The following is a 25,170-nucleotide window of genomic DNA, read 5'->3' as shown; positions in this document are numbered from 1 at the left end:
ATTTTAAAGAAGACACATCATGAAAATCAGATTTTTCTGTGTTTAAGTGCTATAATCAGGTCCCAGATGCATCTACCAACCCAGAAAACGAAAAAAAGACTGATTGATTTATTAATTGTATATTACGCTGCTGCCGCACAGCTCTAATATAAACATGCAATTTCTTTCCCGGCTGTTTACCTTCACAGACATAACTGACTGTTTTTGTAACTCCTGTGTTTTTAACATAAACTTGTATGTATTTGACAGTTAAAGCGCAATAAGACATGAAAGAGAAATTAGTTTAGTACTCGCATACCGCTTTCTGTGCATGTGCTTCTGATGTGTGTGTTATATTAGAAGTTTAACAAAGCAGCAGTTAATTTGCATTTAAAGAGAAATGCAAGAAAACAGCGTGTTTCTGCTTCCACTCAAAATGGACATTTTCAAAATGATATAATAAATGATGTGTGGAGTATTTTGAGCTGAAACTTCGCAGGCACGTTCTTGGGACACCTGAGACTTATATTACATCTTGTAAAAGGGGCATAATAGTTCTCTTTTAATGCCTATTTTTCACTCACATTTAATATAATATCAGATCTGATCGTGTACATGTTTTATAGATGGGGCTCCTGGTTTCTAGCATTAATAAGTGTTTTTGAAAACTTAAGAGAAGCTTAAAACAGAGCCTGTGTTATAAGGAAGCAGGTTCAGGTGACAGATGTGGTCATTTGATACATGAAAGAACTGGCAGAGTGTTTTAACCTTTTTGCAGCAGAACTGGTGCTGTATGTTTTGTGCATAGTGGTAGATGTTATTTTTAGCACTGATAGGCTGTTTAGATTATGGAATGGTTTAATTATAACTCGCATTGACAATGGTGCAGATGACAGGTGTCGGCCCTGGGCCCACCGCCCACCCCTTCTGCAGCGTCCCACAGAATTGCAGCCTGTGACGTCAGATATGATCCAGACAGACTGCAATGTCACCTTGTAGAGGTCATTGGTAGAATAGTGCTTTTTTGGGGGATAGTGGTTAGGCATAAGCCTAAGAACATTTTCCACTAATGCATTTGTTATGTAATTTATCAAAATCTGCAGTTCTGCACAATGTCTCAGTGCATTCTTGCAGATAGGGACTTGATAACATATTCGCATCACATCCGACACTGTCTGGATGTGATTAATTTAGAAAGAGCGGGTCACCTGGAGATTTTTGGCTGAATCTGGAGAGCATTTCGTAGTGTGACATCTGCGCCGATCGTTTAAAGTGCTTTCCTGTGGTCTCTCTCTCTGTCTCTGAATCTCTGTCTCTGCTCCTGCTGTGGGTTGTGAGCATGACGCAGTCCGAGCCTCGGCTCAGCACACCCGCTGCAGAGGACTCTGGGACTGTAACCGGTTTGGTCGTGAACAGAATTACAAATGCTGCCAGCAGCACCCTGACAGCCTATCAGTTCCACACAGGGCCGAGCTCAGCATGTGGCCCACCTCGCAGTCCTCTCAGCGCACATCTGATGCTTTAATTAGCATAACTTACAATGCTCTTTGCTATTCCAAACCAAGGTGCTTTGGTGTATAACCTCAGGTGGAATCTTTGAGGAATGCTTGATGTAAGGATAATTCTTGGTATTTGGGCAGTTCAAATGCAATATTTTTCAATTATAAACTCACAATTTAATCAGAATTGCAAGAATCTCTAATTCTGTCATAAATTACTTACCCTCATGTCGTTCCAACCAGTAAGACCTTTGTTCATCTTCAGAGCACAAATTAAGATAACTGAGAGCTTTATGACCCTCCATAGACAACAACACAACTACCACATTCAAGGCCTAGAAAGGTAGTAAAGGCATCGCTAAAATAATCCATGTGACATCAATGGTTCTGAAATTTTAGGAATACTTTTTGTGTGGAAAGAAAACAAAAATAATGACTTTATTCAACAATTTCTTCTTTTCTATTTTTTTTGTGAACTATCCCTATAAGATTCCATAAAATCTAAATTTGACTTTTCAGAAATTTATTTATTTATTTATTTATTTTGTGTGTGTGTGTTTTGTTTCATGTGTTTCTAGATTTTAGGCTGTCCACATGTTAGTGCACTTTTGTGTTTATGAATTGTCTTTTGGACAGGACGAAAAATGGAGAAAATTTCTATTTTCCCATAGATAGATTTATTTATTTATCACTGCATTTATATTTTGTTTTTTGCTGCATTTATTACTTTAGAATTTTTTTATCATTTCTTTTTTTTTTTTATGTATGATTTTATTATTTACCTTTTTTAAATTACCTTTTTTTTTTTATTACCTTTTTTTTATTTTTAGTTTATTTACTTACCCATCGATTTTTATTCTTATTTACTTACCAGCTCTTAGATCTATTGTTAGAGCTTCAAGTTGGATTGATGGGTAAGTAAATAAGAAACTGGCACTAACAAAAACAAGATAATGGGTTTGATCCCCTTGGGAATGCATAAAATTAAGAACTTTTATTTTTTTTTACTTTTAGTTTTTAAACTTTTAATTAGATGTTACATTTATATAATATATTTTACTGATTATTTATTAGTTTTTATTCTGCCCAAACACCCATCAAGTCACATGTTTATGTAGTGTTTAACGACATCAAACAGAAAGACCTTATTTAGTCAAACATGTTTTTTTTAGACATTGTTCCACTCTTCAAACGTAAGTCATTTTTATGTATTGCTGATCATCTGAGGAAAGAACAATACTTGAAACTAATGAAATTCTCTGAAGTGTGTACAGTGCAGAGGTATTGTCAAGTGGAAGGGGTCCAGCTCTAACAGCTGCTCCTATTGTTCACTCAGAGAGATGACCTTATAGGGAAGTGCCCATGGTGTCCCACCTCATTTCCCCCTCATGCAGCCGCTTTCACGTTGGCCTTACCCATCAGCACAGTATGTGCTTTTGGAATTCAAGCACCAAGGGTGGCATGCATCATTCTGCTGGACCTGGTAACCATCTCCTATCACCGAGGAGCCTTGTGGCAAGTGGCGGGGGCCCAGCAGGTGTTTGATGCCCCCAGCCTGTCAGCAAGGATCCATGAATGACTGAGCTAATATGAATGAGAGCAAAGGAGATAGCTAGCGCTATTTATCAAAGATGTGGTTGGAACAGGTGTCCAGTAATCCTCACCACACTTCTCTGAGTGGCCAATCATGCTCAAAAGCAGTGATTTGTAGTTTAGAGATTGAGGATATTGCCTTTTTATGACTGCTTGTTTGAAATTTTTGAAACTTTTCAAATGGTAAAAAATTACAAAAAATAATTGTTTAATAATAACATTAAAGGTGCAGTGTGTAGATTTTTGCGGCATCTAGTGGCGAGGTTGTGAATTGCAACAGTCCACCGCACACCCCTCCCTTTACAGAACTACAGAAGCCAATGCAGGATTAAAATCTCGCCGTTTTTGACAGCAACAAATAGTGAGATATCTTTTAAAACATAATTTAAGGAATTATTTACTTAATCATTCAATAAAATGATGTCACCCCTGAAGTTATATTTTATATATATATTATAATATATTATATTGCACCTCTGTCTAGAGATCATCTTAAATTTTACACAGTGCACCTTTAAATATATAATTATATATATATATATATATATATGAGCAATATTATACAATATCAGGCTGTATATAGCCACAGGTAATCACAGCGTGCTGATATATAAGAAACAACAAACAGAGTGGCTTTAAAAACCCTCATTTGTCCGCTGAGGAAAGCAATATCTTTGTCGTACTATCCTTTCGTCTGTTAAGGGTGATTTCCGATGACAGCGCTGCGCAGTGCAGTACGTCTTACAAGGTGTTGTTGAAAGTAAAAATAACTTCCTTGTTTACAACCCTGTTTCAGTCTCTTTCAATATAAAAGTCTTTACTGCTGACACATTCATAAGAACAGTCTCTTGTCACCATCTAATGATGGAATAATGTAACTAAAATCACCATCACACACAAACACTGTTCCCCAATACTAAATACAATCATTAAATACTACTATTATTTATATTAAACATTATTTATTGAATAATATTTGATAAACAACAACAAAAGCCATCATAAAAGTTGTTAGACAATTCAGTCAAAAGTATAAAGGCAGCACTCTGATATACAGCATTAAAGTTACATAACATATAGCGTGATGAGATTTTGCCCTCAGCCAAAGACAAATATTCAAATTGACATTATCTTCATTAACAAAACGCTTATTTGAAGTCTAAACCATTCCATTCTTGTCTAAAAACTCTTAAAACTACATTCCATGACACAAATAGTATAATTTATAAAAATATAGTGAATTTGGGCATCCACCATGACAGTCACTGTGAAAAATACTGCAAGCAGAGTAATACAAAAGGTGAAATGGTGGGAGTTCTGTTATCACTAGAGTATCGTACCACTGTAAAAGGCTCTCAGCCAATCAGATTCGCAGACCAGAAAGAACTGTTGTATAAATGATTAGGAGTAGATGTGAGAGATGGCTGTATGTCAGCATGGCTGTGATGCCGATGTACAGCCATATCTCACATCTACGAGTGAGATATTGCGTTTATACAACAGTTAGATACAACATTAGTTACATTAGATACAACAACGGAGTGTGATTATTACCTGAATCTGATACAGCATCCATTCTTCAGATGAATCTTATATTCACAATAAAACATTAGTTTTAATGTCAGCTAAGGAAAGCGTTATTTTTGTCGTAATGTTATTATCCTTTCATCTGTTAAGGGTGATGAGAGCACTGCTCATTGCATTTGTTAGCTGCATCAAGCTTTTGTTGAAAATAAAAATAACTTCAGTTTTCAACAGGTTTTTTTTTTTTTATATATAAAAGTCCTTACCGCAAACTCTCGTCTCTCTAGTGGTGGAACAATGTAACTAAAATCATCATCACAAACACACGCACGGTTTCTCAATAATAAACACTATTAATACATGCTATTTGTATAAAATAGTATTTATTAAATAAAATTATTTATTAAGCAACAACAGTCATTATAAATGTTGCTAGGCAATTTAGTCAAAAGTACACAGGCAGCGCTCTGATACACAGCATTGAATTTACATAAACATGATGAGATTTTGCCAAAACTGTTTGCGCTAAAACATAGATTAATGAGTTAGATTTACCCAAAACAAATATCTCATGTTTAACCACTATTGAGGCGTCATAGCCAGTGGTAAAGAGACAAAAGGTCTGGCCGAGGTAAGGCTGCTCTAGGTGGGTTCATAAGCGCTGAACGGCTGCTGATGCCCTGGAACTCACATCTCTGAAAACATTAAAGCAAATTTTCAAATAGACATCTTTATTAGCAAACCAAATTTTTTCCAAAGTCTAAACAAATACATTCTTGCCTAATAAGTCTTAATACTGTTTTTGCGTCATGGAATATAGTTTTATTTATAAAAATGTAGTGGATTTGGGGGTCCGCCACGACACTCACTGCAAGTGGTGTGATACAAACGGTGAAACCGTTGGAGTTCTGTTATTACTAAAATATTGCACTGCTGGAAAAGGCTCTCTTCCAAACGATGACCAGAAAGAACTGTTGTATAAATATTGATTTTATCTTTTAGATTCTCTTTTCTCAAATTTCCACCCCAGTAAGTGTTATGCAGCAAGTGTCATTTTTAAACTTGACCCAATGACCTTGAGACTGTCACAGTTCAACAGTTCCTTGCCAATCAGATGTCTATACTGTGATGACATGTGTCGAGTAAAGAGCAGGCATGTTTGTTTGACCCCTGCGTCCTGCCGTCACTATAATGAGCAGAGGAATGAAAGCTGTGACTGTGTTGCTGGGGGACTGATGGAAGCATAAACCTTTAAATGAAACTGCTTTCCGTCCTCCCGCGGAGAGTTAGGTGTTAGCTATTTTACCCTGCTGATTGATGCATGCTGAAGGTATTTTAAGATACTAAAGTGCTTTATGATATGACAGCTGGAATGCATGTATATGCTGCATCTTCTTTTCCGCGGTGTTCTTTCTTGATCTTGAGCTCTCCATTAGTAGTTGAGCTGAATATGTTGTGAGTCCTTGCGTGGGTGTTGAGTATAGGTCCCTTTTGCTGGGTTTGTTCTGGGCTCTCCGTGCTCTTCGAGGGCCCATGAGGAGGCTGTGTGCGTACAGTGGGCGGATAGATAACTCCAACAACTCAGGGGTTCGGAGGTCACTCTTCTACCTGGAGGCCAGATACGCCTGAAATAGCACATCGCTGGGACTTTTTGTATATGCACACTGATAAATGCTGCTATGTTCTGGAAAGCGTTGACGCACTTGTGAATTGCGCCATCGGGCCTCTCTTAAGTCATGAATCAGCTCTCAGCTAGAGTGAAATTGAATAGACACGTCATTCTCACCTTGTGGTACGGGCCTGCATTAGTCAGCAGCACAATTAAGCATCTCATTGAAAAGTGTCCATGTAATTTGAAGAGGGGAACTTTGTTAAAAAAAGTCTGAAGCTCCTCTTTTTCTAATCCACTGCTTCATTCAGGAATTTGCAATGTAAAGTTGTGTTTTATATTCTGTTTCAGTTCATGATGCAGAACTGTGATTCAGATTTGAAAAGTTAAAATGAATTGAGATTGATTTACCTGATGTTTTAAAAAAACTAGAGAAACTAGAAAAGCTAAGTTTGTCGTGATAAACTTGATTTACAAATCCTTGTTTGAAAGTTTAAAAAACATTCTCCAATATAAATCGTATGTAATTATTTTAAGTAATTATTTAAAAATTTACTTGAATACACAAATGACATATTTTTATTGTTTTTTTTTTGTTCGTTTTTTTTTTAGTGTTTTTGCTTCGATTTTATGCACTTATTTCATGTTATTAAATATTCACTACATTTGTGTATTTTTGTAATTTAATATGTAATTCGTTTAATTTATTTGTCTTTATTTTTATATAATCAAATATTTAAATACTACATAAAATAATTACAGAATGAATAAGTACATGAGAAAAAGAAAAGTATTGCTGCAATTTATGTAATTATTTAAATTCATTTAAATAATTACATAAATACTTGCAACAAATACATATTTTGTGTATCTTTTTTCATTTTTTTGGATTAATGTATTATGTAAATTTAAATTACATAAATACAAATTACATGAATACATTTATTTTATTTGTAATTTTATTTGTATTTTATTAAGATGAATACATATTTAAATGCTTCATAAATTCTTAAATACATTTGTTTATTATAATTTATTCTGTGTAATTTTATGTAAATAAATATTAAAAAAATAATTACATAAATTACATAAATACTGATATACATAAGTGCATATATTTATTTTGTATCATTTTGTCATTGTTTTTCTTTATTTTATGCAATTAAATATTGAAATTATTTAAATTCAAAATTACATAAATACATTTGTGTATTTTTATTTAATAGTTTGAACTAATTTTGTATAATGAAATATATTTAAATACTACATAAATGATGACAATTAGAAAGAAATTATGTAATTTAGTTGTTTTTATTTATTCTGTGTAATTTATTATATTAATTTAAATTTAACTATTTAAATAATTACATAAACACCCATATTTTCAATGAGTATATACAGTATATTTTGTGTATTTTTGTTTTGATTTATGTATTTATTTTATAGAATTAAATATTTAAATTACATAAATACACAATTACATAAATGCATTTATTTTGTGTGTAATTATTTGTATGTATGTATTTGTTTGTATTTATTTTTAGTAGGGGTGGGCATAGATTAATTTTTTTAATCTAGATTAATCTAGATTAAATCTTGGAATTAATCTAGATTAATCTAGATTAAAATGGCTAATTTGAATTCTGCTGAAGGCATTCAGAATATGTGTGCTACCCAAATAATGACTAAAAGTAAGTCTTTGAGAATGGATCATAAAGCTCATAAAGCTGTTCTATGATAATTTGTTGATGAAAATAAATTATGTTCAATAAGATGTACTGTTTACTAACTAACTAACAATGAAATTATTTTTTCTACCTATTAGATTGTTTTTTTTAACGTCAACACCTACCCAACCCTAAATTTAGCCCTTACTGTAATAAAAAAAAACAGTATTATTGTTGTACAGTGTGATAAAAATATACATCTACGTATATATATCTATGGTAGCCAGTGTTTCCCCTACGTTTCCACTACTTCTACGTTCATGTTACACCGTGCTTTTATTTTGACAGGTTGCCGTGAAGTTTCTGTGTATACAGTATGATATGATGCTAGTTTTCTCAAATGAAACGGTAAAAGTGACACTCACAGCAGTTTTGGAGATTGAGTTTATCTGTTCATGTGAGATGCAAATGCCAAAAATTACCGGGAGCGTCACGTGTGTTTCAGTATGCGTGTAGTAAAAGCTCGTCTCCGCAATGCATACATACAGCTAGGCAAACGGAACATACCGGATTCATATTAAAACGGTCTTTTTGCATTTCAGTTTTCACAGACACTAGTCCATATCGCGATTTGAATTAAGTGACAGACCAACATTTGATTTATGAATCCAAAAAACTACGAATTTACGTGGCATTTCGCTATAGTAGATTCGGTTTTTATGAATGGAGGACGACGCGACCCCGTCTGTGTTTTGGCGGAGGAGACTTAAACGCGCGACCATATTCTATAGTCTTCGGTATACATCCGCGTTAAACTATCAAGGTGAAAGTCATCATAGCTTGCGTAGTTTAGACCCAGCTCCCAACCCAAATTTGAGAATAGATTAACGGCGATATTTTTTTTATCGCACGATAAGAGTCTCACGTTAACGCAGCACGTTAACGCCGATAACGGCCCACCACTAATTTTTAGACAGTTAAACATTTAAACCTTGCATAAACAAATTACATAAATACATATCTTTATTTCTTTTTGCCATTATGTATTAATTTGTGTAATTATTGTATGTAATTATTTAAATAAATATTACTATTGTGTATTAATAAATACACAAATTACATAAATGCGTATTTATTTTGTGTATATTTTTTCTTTGTTTTGATTTACAGTTTTAATATTTACATATAAACACAAATAAATTAAATTTGTGTAATTTTTCATTTTTGTTACATTTATTTTTAGATAATTCAATTAATACATGTAGTAGTCACCACTAGCAAGCTACTGAATATATTGTAGTAACCTTCTGTACAGCTGCTTTGCAAAGATTTGTATCATGAAAAGCGCTATACAAATAAACTTGAATTGAATTTAAATGAATATTTAAATATTGCACAAACAAATTATATAAATGCATTTCCTTTTTTTGTTATTTATTTATAGTTGTGTAGTTAAATTATGTAAATAATTACATATATTTTTTTGTTTTAATTTGTAACTTTATTTATTAATGTATGTAATTATTTGCTTTTTTTATATAGAGTTATTTTATTTATCCATTTATCTATAGCCTCATCTGCACTTCTCCTCCTCCAAATAATGGTTTGTCCATAAGTCAACCTCTGATCATCCTCACATCAAGTGTCCATTCCTCCAACAGAGTACTTGTTGGCTGAGCTCGTTCGTTCTCTTGTTCCCAGCGAACAATGCTGGATGACCTTCTAGGAACCGGAGCTCATTGTGTACATTCGTTCCCTATTTAGGTGGCTGAAAGTTGCAATTGAGCTCCATTAAGTCTTTCTGAGAAAAGCCGTCACTGTCTCGTGTGCGTGACCTTGTCGTCGTAGCTCCTCACAGATCGTGGTGAAAGCACAGCCGTTAATCCACCGCGCATAGATCCTGTTGCACACACATGTATGACAATCGGTGCCAAGGCCAGGCAGCATCCATTGTTATCATGCCCTGCCATTTCTCATTGCGGACCACAGTCCACATGCTGGCCAAGCAGATTCTCTGAGTATTCACTGATGGAAACCATGGACTGATCAGCAAATAGACACTTTATACAATGAAGTGTGGCCAATTAAATCTCATCACAAACGTACTCCTCAAAGGTGCTCTTTAATGTCATTGTTATACTATGAGTTATACGTGCATGGAGAGTTGATTGACAGCTTGGGGGGTGTTAACCTTCGTTACTCTTCCTGTCGAGCGCCGGGGCAGCTGCTGTCATGCCTCTTTGTTTAAACCTGATCAGCGCATCGCTGAACATATCAAAATAGTTTCTCCATTTTTGGCGCGGTGCATTGTTGCTCCCCATGCTATTTTCTTCTCTCAGCCCTCAAGGGTGCAGATGAGCTTACATGTTTACTTTGTTCTTGATGGGTGAACACACTCTCTCTTTCTCTCTGGTTGTCTTTTTAAGTCCTGCAAGTCATTCATGAATGTGCAAAAGAGACTTGTGGATTTGATTTGGGTTCACCAAGGTCCATCTTGCCAAGCAGTTTCATCAGTCAGGAAAAGATTTCAAAGGACATGTATGCTTTCTAAGTGCTGCATTCTCTGACACTTGCAATAATGCAATATGTGTGGATAACACATGCAGCATTACATGCAGCATTAAGATATTTAAGCAAAAAAAATAAGTTTTATTTTATTTTGCTCTATTTTTACTATTTAAAATAACAGTTTTCAATTTGCATGTATTTTGAAATGTAATTTATTCGTGTGATCAAAGCTAAATTTTCAGCATCATTACTCCAGTCTTCTGTGTCACATTATCCTTCAGAAATCATTCTAATATTTTGATTTGCTGTTTAAGATATTTATAACATTATATACCGTTCAGAAGCTTAAAGTCAGTATAGTTTTTTTGGGGGGGGAAAGAAATGATAGAAAATAATACTTTTATTTATCAAGGATGCTTTAAATTGATAAAGTGATGATAAAGACATTTTATAATGATACAGAACATTTCTATTTCAGATAAATGCTGTTTTCTGAACTTTCTATTCATCAAAGAAACCTGAAAAATATTTTAAAAATAAAACTACTTTTATATACTTTTAAAATCTTACCGTTCAAAAACTTTTGTCTGGTAGTGTAATATTTTAAATTTTATATATTTTTTTTATTAAACAAAATATATATTTTATATTTAATTTAAAAATATGATATTTTTATATTTTTTCTGTGCATTTATTAGCAATTTTAACTGTGCTGTGAAGCTGAAGATTTGAATTATTTGTTCTAAATACCTTTTTTTTCTTCTCCTCCTCTTTTTTTTTAATCTAGTGGGTGACAAGGTACCTGCCGATATCCGTATCTGTGGTATTAAGTCCACCACGCTCAGAGTGGACCAGTCTATCCTGACAGGTAACAAGGCATTTAGTTTATTTTATTTATTGTATTTTAAGTGTCAAGTACTTTTATCTGTGTATTTTACTATTAATTTACCCATGTTGCAGGTGAGTCCGTCTCTGTCATTAAGCACACCGACCCCGTGCCAGATCCCCGTGCTGTCAATCAGGACAAGAAGAACATGTTGTTCTCGGTAAGAAATTTGGACTTCACCTGAATCTCTGTCTTTTTGGTGCAAAAGACATGTATTGTTCATGCTCATTTAAATGTGTGCATTACAGGGAACGAACATTGCTGCGGGCAAAGCCGTAGGTGTAGTGGTGGCCACAGGCGTGAACACAGAGATCGGTAAAATCCGTGACGAGATGGCCTCCACCGAGCAGGAGAAGACGCCCCTGCAGCAGAAGCTGGATGAGTTTGGTGAGCAGCTCTCCAAAGTCATCTCCCTCATCTGCATCGCCGTGTGGATCATCAACATCGGCCACTTCAACGACCCCGTCCACGGCGGCTCCTGGATCCGTGGAGCTGTTTACTACTTCAAGATTGCCGTCGCTCTGGCCGTGGCTGCCATCCCTGAAGGTCTTCCTGCTGTCATCACCACCTGCCTGGCTCTCGGCACCCGCCGTATGGCCAAGAAAAATGCCATTGTCCGCTCTCTGCCCTCTGTGGAGACGCTGGGTTGCACTTCCGTCATCTGCTCTGACAAAACCGGCACCCTCACCACCAACCAGATGTCCGTCTGTAGGGTGAGCTCTTCTTTTAACAGTTTAGTAATTCTAGGCTTTGTGCAGAAGGTTAAATGCACTTAAAAACTCTGACACATGCACATTTGTCTGTTGTCCTCGAAAATAAATATTGAACATTTGTATAGCCTATATAGTCACATGTAAGTGACTTTTATCAACTTTTAGGAGTACCCTAGCATATACAGTTGAAATCAAAAGTGTACATACACCTTTCAGAATCTGCAAAATGTTAATTATTATACCAAAATAAGAGGGATCATACAAAATGCATGTTTTTTATTTAGTACTGACCTGAATAAGATATTTCACACAAGATTTGTACAAGTAGTACACAAGAGAAAATAGTTGAATTTATAAAAATGACCCTGTTCAAAAAATATTTTGTTGTTACCTGAATGATCCACAGCTGTGTTTTTTTTTTGTGTGTGATAGTTGTTCATGAGTTCCGTGTTTGTCCTGAAGAGTTAAACTGCTTGCTGTTCTTCAGAAAAAATTCTGAAAAAGTTTTCAGTATTTTTGTGTATTTGAACCTTTCCAACAATGACTGTATGATTTTGAAATCCATCTTTTCACACTGAGGACAACTGAGGGACTCATATGCAGCTATTACAGAAGGTTCAAACACTCACTGATGCTTTAGAAGGAAAAGAGATTCATTAAGAGCCAGGGGTGTAAACTTTTGAATAAAATGAAGAATGTAGATATGTACTTATTTTGCCTAAATATCTTATTTTTTCATTTAGTACTGCCCTTTAGAAGCTACAGAAAATACTTACTTGTTTCCCAGAAGACAAAATAAGTTAAATTTACCCTGAAAAAAAAAGTGAAATTCAAAAAGTTTTCAACCCCTGGCTCCTACTGCCTCATGTTTTCCTTCTGGAGCATCAGTGAGCATTTGAACCTTCTGTAATAGTTGCATATAAGTCCCTCAGTTGTCCTCAGTGTGAAAAGATGGATCTCAAAATCATACAGTCATTGTTGAAAAGGGTTCAAATACATAAAAATGCTGAAAAAACGAGGAATTTGTTGGACCTTAATTTTTCAGAAGAACAGCGGGCAGTTTAACTGTTCAGGACAAACAAGGGACTCATGAACAACTATCCCTGAACAAAAAAAGCACAGCTGTGGATCATTCAGGTAACAACGCTGTATTAAGAATCGAGTGTATGTAAACTTTTGAACAGGGTCCTTTTTATAAATTTAACTATCTTGTTGACTATTTGTGAACATCTTTTATGTAAAATATCTTATTCAGGTCAGTACTAAATATCATGGATATTTAATAGTCATGATATAAGCCCTATATTAAAGCCTTAATGCGGACGGAAAAATTGCTCGTCACTGGAAACTTAGAATACATTTGTAAACACATGCTGATTGCACTCCATCTTTGTCCTTCTGCATATTTCCCACAGTACTCAGTCAGGACATCTGTTTGAGTTTTTTTTTTTTTTTTTTTTTTTTTGGTCCGTAAAAAAAAATCCTCTGTCATTCTCTGGAAATGAACTGTTTTGGTGCAGCTTCCTGAACTGCACCGATAAAGATCTCTGTCACAGGACTGAATTGCTCGCTCTGCAGAAATGCTGGAATGAGCTTGGTGATAGATGGCTGTAGTGTCCGAATTATGACTTTTTTTTTTTTTCTCTCCATCGAATGTCAGCGTATTTTGAACTTAAAGTCTGCGACACAAAAAGAAGCCAAGCTGTGTTTCATGTCTCTGTGTCTCTATGTGCTTACAGCCCCTCTCCCACTTGCTGTTCTGCCAGTTTCTGTATTTATTTAAACATAATAACACAGGACAGAATTGCAGCACCGAGTCATCACGTACATATAATCGTCTTATGCTAATATGAGCTTATGCTGCCATCTTCTGTTAGTTAACTTTCCAACAAATTGATGGACAGCATGCTGACGCATCCAGTTAACAATTGGTATAGGAACAGTTCACCCAAAATTCTGTTATTTATCCACCTTATTCTTCAACGCGGAAGTAAGCCTACGGGCGAGACATCTGGTTCATTAACCACTATAGGGAAATAATGAGAACTTTTTGCTCTACAAACCAGTGTATTTGTAATTAAAATAATACATTAAAATAATATGGTAAGACACTAATTTGCAGTATCAAGCAGCAAAATGAGCTGTTTTGTACAGCTAAAAATAGCTGGAGCGGATGAGACCGGAAGCCAGACCCACAAAATGTACAAATGGCTGCACCCGCTCTTACTGGGAAAAATAAGTGGGATAGGTTTTAAAAATATACAAGTTTGCAACCACATGGCATCAAATAAAGACAAAACTGTTGCTTTAACACTGTGACTGTCTTTCAGATGTTTGTCATAGACAAGGCTGAGGGGGAAAGCTGCTCACTGACTGAATTCACCATCTCTGGCTCCACATATGCTCCTGAAGGAGAAGTGTGAGTATCTGTCTCGGCTCTCAGATTTGCTTGTAGTACTGCAATCAAACAGATGCCTATGATTTCACAATTTTGTCAGCTTCTGTTTTAGTATGTACTTTATTGATCATTCTGTTTGGTTGCTCAGATACCTTGATAACCGACTAGTGAGATGCTCCCAGTATGACGGGTTGGTGGAGCTGGCGACCATCTGTGCCTTGTGTAATGATTCCTCCCTGGATTATAATGAGGTATGTTTCTAATTATACTTTTTTATATTGGATAATATATGCAAAAATATCCATCACTTTATATTTATAAAATTCAAAATTAATATTTATGAAACTGATATTCTCCAAACTTATTCTAGAAACTAGTATAAAAAAGTAGATAGATAGAAAGGACAGTATTACCATGCTTTCTGAAGGGTCATCTGTCTGATTTGCTGCTCAATAAACATTTCTAATTTAATTAAAATGCATTTAAAACAGTTATTCTAAATTGTAATATTCCATATTCTTTTTCTATTTTAATATATTATAACATTTAATTTTATTCCTGTGATGCAAATCTGAATTTTCAGCATCATTACTCCAGTCTTCAGTGTCACACGATCTTTTAGAAACCATTCTAATATGCTGATTTGCTGCTCAAGAAACATTTTTGATTATTATCATGTTAAAAACTGCTGTGCTGCTTCATATTTTTGTGGAAAACTTCAAAAGAGCACTTGTTACGAAATATTTTAATTTCAAATATTTATACTTTTGCTCAGTTCAGTGCATTTATGCTACATTAAAATATTCATTCATTTCTTAAACAAAACAAAATTACTGATATTTTGAATGGTAGTGTGAGATATATGTATCCCTGGACCACAAAACCAGTCATAAGGGTCATAAAACATCTGAAAGCTCAAAAAATAAGCTTTTTTATTGATGTATGGTTTGTCAGTATAGGACAAGATTTGGGCGAGATTTGAAAATCTGAAATTGGAGGGTGCAAAAAATTTGAAATATTGAGAAAATCGCCTTTAAAAGTTGTCCAAATGAAGTTCTTAGCAATGCATATTACTAATTAAAAATGAATTAATTTGATATATTCACAGTAGGAAATTTACAAAATATCTTCATGGAACACAATCTTTACTTAATATCCTAATGATTTATGGCGTAAAAGAAAAATCACTAATTCTGACACAATGTATTTTTGCCTATTGCTACAAATATACCCGTGCTACTTAAGACTGGTTTTGTGGTCCAGGGTCACATATGTCGTCATCATGAATGTCTCTGACCAGTATCATGTTTTATTGTAGTTTAATGTAGTCCTCCAAGGCATAATTTGAATATGATTACTAGATATAAATACACTTTTAATAAATACATTATGTAATCATTCTTGGGATAACTGACTTTTGGATTGGCAGCAACAGAACAGTCATTATGTAAAGCTTTAGCAGATGGTCAATTCCACACATAGAGGACGCACCTAAATAAGTGCTAACTCTTTTTCAGTCTAAAGGCGTTTATGAGAAGGTTGGAGAGGCCACGGAGACGGCTCTGACCTGCCTGGTGGAAAAGATGAACGTTTTTGACACTGATGTCAGGAGCCTGTCTAAGATCGAGAAAGCCAACGCCTGCAACTCAGTAAATATTTATATGATTAGTAAACAATCTTGAAAGCACTTGGTTAATCTTGATTGAATAACTCAAAATGTATGTGTAGGTGATTAAGCAGCTGATGAAGAAGGAGTTCACCCTGGAGTTCTCCAGAGACCGGAAGTCCATGTCTGTGTACTGTTCCCCCAACAAGGCCAAATCCTCTTCTGCTAAGATGTTTATCAAGGTGCTAACTGGATACTTGTAATACAACAACTCAGTAGATAACAAACAAGTTTTTCCAGATTGATAAACTTTGAGTGTTTTGCTCAGGGAGCTCCAGAAGGAGTGATCGAGAGGTGCACATACGTACGTGTGGGTGGATCCAGGGTTCCCCTGACTCACGGCATCAAGGAAAAGATCATGTCTGTGATCAGAGACTATGGCACTGGCCGTGATACCCTGCGCTGCCTGGCACTGGCCACCCGCGATAGTCCACTGAAGAAAGAAGAGATGGTCCTGACAGAAACGGCCCGCTTTGCAGATTATGAGGTGAGTGAGTTACTGGGGTTCTACAATACTGTCTTTGAGACTATGTCGGTCTTTGTGTCATGCTCACATCTATAGTGTTAATAGTTAGCTAGTTAACAATCTAATTATAATCTAATTGTTAGCTATATAAAGTGTTTATTTGAAGTAACATCTAGCTCTCTAAGGCCTCGTTTACACTGCAGGTCTTAAAGGAGAACTCCGGTGTGATTTTGACCTAAAGTGTATTGAATCATGATACCGAGTGTGGACGTACCTTGCAGATCTCATCTCGGTTTTTGTCCTGCAGTCCGAAATCTGGGGTCAGTTAGCCGATGCTCACAACAGTTTGTCAATGAGAGTCAATAGGGCATCGAAGTAGACATGTAAATAAATCACTGTTTTACGCCATTTACGAGGCACAAAGTAGCTCCACACTTCATTGGTAGACTTCCAAGGGCCCTGACGTTTAAAACGAGACATTGAGAACTCAGAAAAAGCACCAGTAGTTTATTTACAAGAAGATTTATACAGACATTTTCCACCAGAAACAGACCGGTCGCCGCCATCTTGAATTTAGTCACGATGTGTCGAGCACCAAGGAACTTATCAGGTTATCAACTTATCAGGTTGTAGTTTCCTTCGTGCTCGACACTACCATCTAATAAACTATTTATCCAACTAGTTAACTAATTGTGTATATGCAACTAGTTATCTATCTAATGAAGTATTTAATTGGTTACATTCAGCATCTAATGTCATTTTTTTGTGTGTTTTACTTGCTTTCTAGTAAACTATTTATCCAACTAGCTAACTATTTATAAAGTGGTTATCCAACTAGTTGGCTTTGTAATAAAAGTATTTACCTATATCTAGCTATCTTAATGTATTTATCCACAGTATGTAATAAAGCATCTTTGTATCTAGCTAGCCAGTTAGCATCTAGCTAATGGTTTTCTGAACTCCCCTCTCCTGCCAGTCTGATCTTACATTTGTGGGCTGCGTGGGCATGCTGGATCCTCCTCGAACGGAAGTAGCCGCTTCTATCAAGCTCTGCCGCCACGCCGGCATCCGGGTCATCATGATCACTGGCGACAACAAAGGCACAGCCGTGGCCATCTGCAGACGCATCGGCATCTTTTCAGAGGAAGATGATGTCAACAGCATGGCCTTCACCGGCCGCGAATTTGACGACCTTTCACCTCACGCCCAGGGCGAGGCCGTCATGAATGCCCGCTGCTTTGCACGTGTCGAGCCTTCGCACAAGTCAAAGATTGTGGAGTTCCTGCAGGGCTTTGACGAGATCACTGCTATGGTGGGTGGCCATTTGGTGTAAATAGATAGTGATTTAGCTTTGATTGTCTTGTTTGTCTGAGCGGTTGTGTTTGTGCAGACAGGAGATGGCGTGAACGATGCCCCTGCCCTGAAGAAGGCAGAGATTGGCATCGCCATGGGCTCTGGCACTGCTGTGGCCAAGACAGCCTCAGAGATGGTCCTCGCTGATGACAACTTCTCCACCATTGTGGCTGCCGTTGAGGAAGGCAGAGCTATCTACAACAACATGAAGCAGTTCATCCGCTACCTCATCTCCTCCAATGTGGGTGAGGTTGTCTGGTAAGTTTTCAATTATTAGGGTCCAAGCCCAAAGGGTCAAAAATTAGTTTCCTGTGTTTTTGAGGCAGATAATGTGCTTACAATTTCATGAAACTCGACACACACATCAGTATTAATGATAGTTAAACACTGGCAAAAGCTCATAAATGGGTGTGGTTTAGGCACTCTATAGCCCCACCTTTTGACAAAAGTTGTGGGGTTAGTTTTTCCTACAGTCACCAACAATATATTATTCTCATCTATCCGGACAACTATCAACTTTCTAATTTACACTCATTAGCGCTGACCAACAGGAAGTCGGCTATTTAGATTTTAATGTGAATTATTGCATACTAGTTGTACAAAAATTATGAAATTCACACCAAACTTTGTCAACATAATGCCAAGATACTGAAGATGCTAAATTGCAAACAGATTTGTGATACGAACGGTGTTGACGTGGTAATTTATTAAAGTCAGAGTAAAAAAGCCAACCTTAATTTTATTATATCTTTAAAGTGCAAAGTTCAAACTCTTAAAAAAAATTAACACAGAGAACTAGTCATTCTAAACAAACACAGTTAATTTCATGAATGTACAAAGCTCTATGAATTAAAGAAAATTAAACTATCAGACAGCTGATCTCACTGCATCCGTGTGTGTGTGTTGAGTGTTAGAGTGAGTGTAGGATGGGAGAGAGAGAGAGAGTGAGGAGGTGGTGAGAGAGAGTTTTCAAAAGGGCAACATATTAATATTAATGAACAGTAATAAATGCTATTTAATTACTGTTCATGTTAACTAATATAATTAATGTTAACAAATGAAGCGGCATGGTAAAATGTTGCCGAAGTTAGATATATTGTTCTCTCCGTTTGTGTGTGTGTGTGTTGATCTTATAGTGTAAGCCTTTCACTGCTGTAACCCTTAAATCCAGACTGCCAGAGGGTTACTGTGAATGGATTGGCGATTGCGCTGACAGTGAGGGCCCGTCAACGCTGCTTGCAGCTTTAATGTTCAGTTTGTTTGTTTTTCCTCTTGCTGATATGTTGGACTCTTCCGCAGTATCTTTCTCACCGCTGCGTTGGGTTTCCCTGAGGCCCTGATCCCTGTCCAGCTGCTTTGGGTGAACCTGGTCACTGATGGTCTTCCTGCCACCGCTTTGGGCTTCAACCCTCCTGACCTGGACATCATGAACAAGCCCCCCCGCAGCGCCAAGGAGCCCCTCATCTCTGGATGGCTGTTTTTCAGATACTTGGCCATTGGCTGTGAGTCAGAAACATGACTAATGTAGCCTAGTGGCTTATGTACATTTAATAATGTATCCAGAATTGCTGGTCTGTTAAGTCAAGTGTTATCTTGTGTGTGCTGTGTTTCTCAGGTTATGTGGGTGCTGCGACTGTAGGAGCTGCAGCCTGGTGGTTTATTTCTGCTGAAGATGGTCCAATGATCACACTTTACCAGCTGGTATACATCTCTGTTTCTAAATAAATGTAACATGTGTGACTAAATCTATAGCTTTTAGACCGGTTCGCACAAATTCTGATACAGTAACTTATATAAATGCTCCGTTTTTCACATCAAAACTTATAGATGTTAAAGTTGTCATTATTTTTAAAGTTTGAATGCCTAAAAGATTTTTGACATAACTATTTAAAAACAAAATGATCATAGCTTTGACATATTGCAGCACAATATTTTGGACACCTATTTTCTTTTATTAATTTAACATTAACAATTTTATAATTTATTTCTGTGATACAAAGCAGAATTTTCAGCATCATTACTCCAGTCTTCAGTGTCACATGATTCTTCAGAAATTATTCCAATATATTGATTTGTTACTTGGGAAATATTATTTATTAATGTTGTAAACAGTTGTGTTGAATAATTTTGCGAAAACAGCTATATATATATATATATATATATATATATATATATATATATATATATATAATTTTTTTTTTCTTTCTAGGATTTAAAAGAACAGCATTTGCACACACACATATTAAATACATTTTTATTAAATATTGAAAATGTTTTATAAAAAGATGTATTTTAATAAAAATAGTTTTTTTTTTAATAAAAACAATAATGTAAAATAGTGTATTTATAAAACAATTATGTATTAATGTGATCAATATTATGTATACAAATATTTATTTATAAATTTTCATATTACATTTTTGTGCATATGCATTATATACATAAGAATAATATTCTTTATTTGCAATATTAGGTATTTAAAAATACAGTAGAAAATAGAAGTTTATGTAAATTATATTGAATACAGTTTTATTATATAATGAGATCCTTCAGAAATCATTCTAATGTGCTGTGCTGATACTCAAGAAACATTTTTTTTTATCAGTTCTGAAAACAGTTGTGCTTCTGAATATTTTTTTGAAAACAGTGTTAAGATTTTTTTTTTTCTAGGATGGGGAAAAAAAATTGTTACAAAAAATATATATTAAATTATATAATTATATTATATAAAAGTCCTTACTTCCTATGTTGGGTCAATATTATGTGTATTTAATTAATATTGTAAGTAATTAATATTGAATAGTTTATTATATAATGAAAATGGTTGTTACATATAATTGGTTTATTATGTTGTAGTAGTAGTAGGTAGGTGGTAGTAGTAGTAGTTAGTTACTAAACTAAGCATCTATTGCTCTCTCTTCCTCTCAGAGTCATTTCCTGCAGTGTTCCCCTGATAATCCTGACTTCCAGGATCTGGAGTGTCATGTGTTTGAGTCTCCTTACCCCATGACCATGGCCTTGTCTGTGCTGGTCACCATCGAGATGTGTAACGCCCTCAACAGGTCCATCCAGACACCATCCACCTCACTTCCAGACTCATGCATGACACTGATTAAAAACAAGTTTTGTGTTGGTGCTGAACCCAAGTAAATGTGTGGTTCTCTCTCCTGCAGTCTGTCAGAGAATCAGTCTTTGCTGCGCATGCCTCCCTGGGAAAACATCTGGCTGCTGGGAGCCATCTGCCTCTCCATGTCTCTGCATTTCCTCATCCTCTACGTGGAGCCGCTGCCGGTATGACACCCATCATGATGTATCTTAACACTACAGATCATTCAGTGCTTTATGTAGATGAGTATGCCAAAAATAATCTTGGGGCCCAGAATAGAATTTTATATTTATATATATATATATATATATATAATAATTTTTTTTTTTTGTTGTTGTTGGTTTGTTTTTCTACATGAATATATATATATATAATATCACACACACACAATTTTATATATATATATATATATATTTTTTTTTTGTTGTTGTTGTTTGTTTGTTTTTCTACATGAATATATATATATATATATATATATATATCACACACACACAATTTTTATATATATATATAGCTAAAGAAATCCACTTAAAAATATATATTTCAAAATAATTGTGTGGAAAATTATTACTTTCATGCTTATATATATATATATATATATATATATTTACTTAAAGACAGTTATATATCAGATTTAATATTTTTTTTTAAATTATTTAGTAAATAAAAAGCCAGTTATTGTTTAATAAAACCATTACAATAAATTATTATAGTATAATAAATATTAGTATTATATTTTCTTAATTTGTTACATATTTTATTTAAATGTGAATTATTTATATAATTGAATTACATTAGTTTTAATTTTTATATTTTTTTTAAATTGTTTTTTTATATATATATGAGTGTGTTTGTGTGTATATGTATTATATACACACACTCCTATAAAAAAAAAATACATATTTTTAAGTAAAAAAAAACCCACTGTATTATATTTTATCATCCCCCATTATTTTTTAAATTAAGAAATGTATCGTCACTACTATATGAAAAAAAAAAAAAAACTTTTACCTAGAGAAATCCATTTAAAAACATTTTTCAAAAATGAATGTATGCATATGTTATTACTACATTATTTATTTCCCCCCCCCCCCTGTACCTTGTGTTCCTCAGGTCATCTTCCAGATCACCCCTCTGAATGTAACCCAGTGGATGATTGTGCTGAAGATCTCACTGCCTGTCATCCTCATGGACGAGCTGCTCAAATTCATAGCAAGGACCTACCTGGAGCCCGGTAAAGACCTGGAGCCTGACAAGAGAGGCTGGTCCCTCTCTGCATGCACTGAGGGCATCTCCTGGCCCTTCGTAGCTCTGACACTCCCTCTAGTGGTGTGGCTGTACAGCACAGACACTAACATAAGCCACCTGCTCTGGTCCTCCTGACTGATCCCAGAGCAGCCGTCAAGCTAACACACGACTCCAAATAACCAGAGAAGAAACATTAACAAAGAACAACAATCACCGTTCACATTTGCACATGCAGTTAAGCTTTTTTTTTTTTAAATGTGTGTGTATATAATGTTTATCCTCATATTTCAGAAAATAGTACGTTCCTTTTTTATCATTCCATTTTTTTCTTATAAAAAGGTGTATATTTTCTCAGGTCCCGTTATGGCCTTTTTTAGATGCTTAAAGTGAGATGCAGCAATATTTATCAGATTGCTTTTGATATTTTTGGCTCAAAGCTCTGAGATGTCTTTATAGCCTTTTGAATGGGCTGGGCCAAAAAGAGCGAATGTGCATTTGAGTTATATTTAGATGTTTTCCACTGTAACATCACCCATGTCAGTTTCCTTTCCTCGCTTGAAGCAAAATGATTTCCTCTCTGCGTGAAGTAGATTTCAGCTACCTCAGTTTCGTCAGTTGCTTTCTTAGGACCTGTTTCCTTTTTAGGAAACTTTAATTTGTTTTATTTTTGCTTGATAAAAGACTAGCCAAATGCACTAGCTCCCTTGTACGAAAACATTAGCTGTTCACAGTTTTATTTTATTAATGCTTAAGTAAAAAAAACACGAAACTGACAGTTTGTTTAGAATCTGCTTTGTGCAAATTCTCTGAAGATGTTTACTTTTTTTATGTGCTGATGTATTTATAGGGGCAGTGTAGTGGTTATAGATGAATTATTTTTACTGTAATGTATATGTGTACATACTAGGTGTTGAGTAAATGAACTGAGCACAAATAATCTCTTTTTTTGTATTATAATGAATGAATTCTATTATTTAAACCCTGACATTAATACGCCAGACCTCTTTATATCTATAGGGGCTTTCGCACCGAAGGAACCTTTTCATAGTTCTTAGATCTATTTTATGTGCAATGTTTGAGGTCTCATCCACTTTCAGCTATTTTTAGCTGTACAAAATGGCTTGTTTTGCTGTTTGGTGTTGCAGATTGGAGTATCTTACCATATTACTTTGATTTGTTATCTTTAAACACCACTGGTTTTTATTGCAAACAATTTGACAACACACATTCACAGAAAACGGCATACTTTCGTGTTTAAAAATAAGCTAAATAGGAACTATCAGTGCCATAAATGTATTCTGGATGGCTAAACACATACAACAAAAACAGTTACCTGGCATTTCTAAAACATCATGTAAACACAGAGTGTTAGCACTAACTTCATTAGACTTCTTTAGACTATTTAGACTTCAATCTCATAATCTTAGATCATTTTTTTTACCTTGCACTAAAACGGCATTGTTTTGCTGCTTAATGCAAACTGGTGTTATTTTAATGTATTCTCTTAATTATGAACACAGTGGTTTGTAGTGCAAACAGTTTTACCATTTCCTGCACTTCGTTATTATTCTTATGAACCAGAAGTCTCACACATTACCAAAAAACAGTTTACTTCCACATAAAAAAAAAATAAGGTGGATAACTAAGTTCCTAGGACTAAGCGGTGCGAAAGCCCTTTATAAATGGCACAATTTATTCACTAGGGGTCCTATGATTTTTTTCTTTTTTAAAAATCAGTTCTCTTGTAAAAGTGTCTTACTGCAGGTGACCAACAGACATGCATGATTACATCTGCTGTATTAAAACTAATTTTGTCCTGTGTGCATCAGCGAGTGAGTATTGCTCATAATACACCTTCACAACCTCGTGTTTGTTTGATTGACTGACGTAATACAATGTTTTATATGTAACTCTAATGAGGCTTTTAATCATGTCTAACTACAGTTGCATGGCATCACATTTCTGTATGTATACAGTATCTGGTTTTCATTTAATGTGTCCTTTATTTTTTTTCTCTCTTTCTCTCCAGCTCACGATGATTAAGCCAATCCGCTTTCTTGTGTACCTTGCAGAAGCTGTGAGGTTTTCTTGACTTTAGTGCATGTTGTTTTGAGCAGCTCCACACATCTTTCTAGGCCTGCATGTCAACTGTGATAAATCCTAAGAATTTGCGTCATTAGTTTAGAAGAAGCTCAAACATTAGGAGTGGAAAATTATTTGAGGCCTGATAGTCCTGTCTGAACCAGTGAAAATTGAAAATACTCTTAAAATGTAACATTACAGCAGTTTTAATGGTGCATGTCCCCTTATGTTAGGAACTTTTGTATAGCACTGCAATATTTGAAAAGAAAAAAAGATGCCATTAGTGAAAACAGGCATCGTTTTCTCCTTTTGTGAGATATGTAAATTAACCAAAACGGATTGTTCGTGTTGCTTCGCGCAGGGATGTGCAATATGTTTTAAAGCAGAGGCTCATTTCAGGTGTTCGGTGTGTGTGTGACATTGAGAGACAGGCGGTCTTTTACAGCAGTTCCCATGATAATGGAGGACGGGTGCTGCCGAATCAGTGTTGTAATTATCACAATGACTTGTGGTTAATAAAATGATATTACATGGTTGCACTGCTGTTTCTTTACTCTATGCTTGAGTTTTATAAAAAAAAAAAATACTACTGTTACAGTACTATTATATAGATAAAATATATAATTATATAGTTTTACATTTTTTTAATAATATTAATAACCTTACAAAACTAAATTACTAGTTAATAGGTAGATCAAATAAAATGTACAAAAAAGCATATTATGTTAAATTATTTTTTAAAATATTAAAGTACTATCCTAGTTAATAGATCAAGTAAAATGTATAATTATATTAATTTAAAAAATATGATCAATAGAAAAACACTACTGTTACCAGATAATAAATTATGTAATGTATAAATTCTATTTTAAT

General features: G+C 35.0%; 1 protein-coding gene across 3 annotated transcripts in view; it reads left to right on the top strand.

The window, feature by feature from the left end:
* atp2a2a (ATPase sarcoplasmic/endoplasmic reticulum Ca2+ transporting 2a) overlaps nucleotides 1–24,833 on the top strand; it is a 37,745-nt gene extending 12,912 nt beyond the window's left edge. For 2 of the 3 annotated variants that reach the window (XM_073819467.1, XM_073819465.1), the window contains exons 7-21: nucleotides 11,167–11,247; nucleotides 11,340–11,425; nucleotides 11,514–11,978; nucleotides 14,309–14,397; nucleotides 14,525–14,627; nucleotides 15,894–16,025; nucleotides 16,105–16,224; nucleotides 16,311–16,529; nucleotides 17,485–17,820; nucleotides 17,899–18,119; nucleotides 19,161–19,363; nucleotides 19,477–19,562; nucleotides 20,790–20,923; nucleotides 21,035–21,152; nucleotides 22,081–24,833. In XM_073819467.1, coding sequence (XP_073675568.1) covers nucleotides 11,167–11,247; nucleotides 11,340–11,425; nucleotides 11,514–11,978; nucleotides 14,309–14,397; nucleotides 14,525–14,627; nucleotides 15,894–16,025; nucleotides 16,105–16,224; nucleotides 16,311–16,529; nucleotides 17,485–17,820; nucleotides 17,899–18,119; nucleotides 19,161–19,363; nucleotides 19,477–19,562; nucleotides 20,790–20,923; nucleotides 21,035–21,152; nucleotides 22,081–22,350 — 2,663 coding nt within the window. In that variant the 3' untranslated portion in view covers nucleotides 22,351–24,833. The remainder of the gene's footprint in view (nucleotides 1–11,166; nucleotides 11,248–11,339; nucleotides 11,426–11,513; nucleotides 11,979–14,308; nucleotides 14,398–14,524; nucleotides 14,628–15,893; nucleotides 16,026–16,104; nucleotides 16,225–16,310; nucleotides 16,530–17,484; nucleotides 17,821–17,898; nucleotides 18,120–19,160; nucleotides 19,364–19,476; nucleotides 19,563–20,789; nucleotides 20,924–21,034; nucleotides 21,153–22,080) is intronic. The other variant, XM_073819468.1, reaches the window with a different exon arrangement.
* The last annotated feature ends 337 nt before the right edge of the window (nucleotides 24,834–25,170 follow it).

This window comes from Garra rufa, chromosome 15, assembly GCF_049309525.1.
Source record: "Garra rufa chromosome 15, GarRuf1.0, whole genome shotgun sequence".
Classification (NCBI taxonomy): domain Eukaryota; kingdom Metazoa; phylum Chordata; class Actinopteri; order Cypriniformes; family Cyprinidae; genus Garra; species Garra rufa.
Note: the sequence above shows the minus strand (reverse complement) of the source record. Positions and strands in the feature narration are given on the sequence as shown.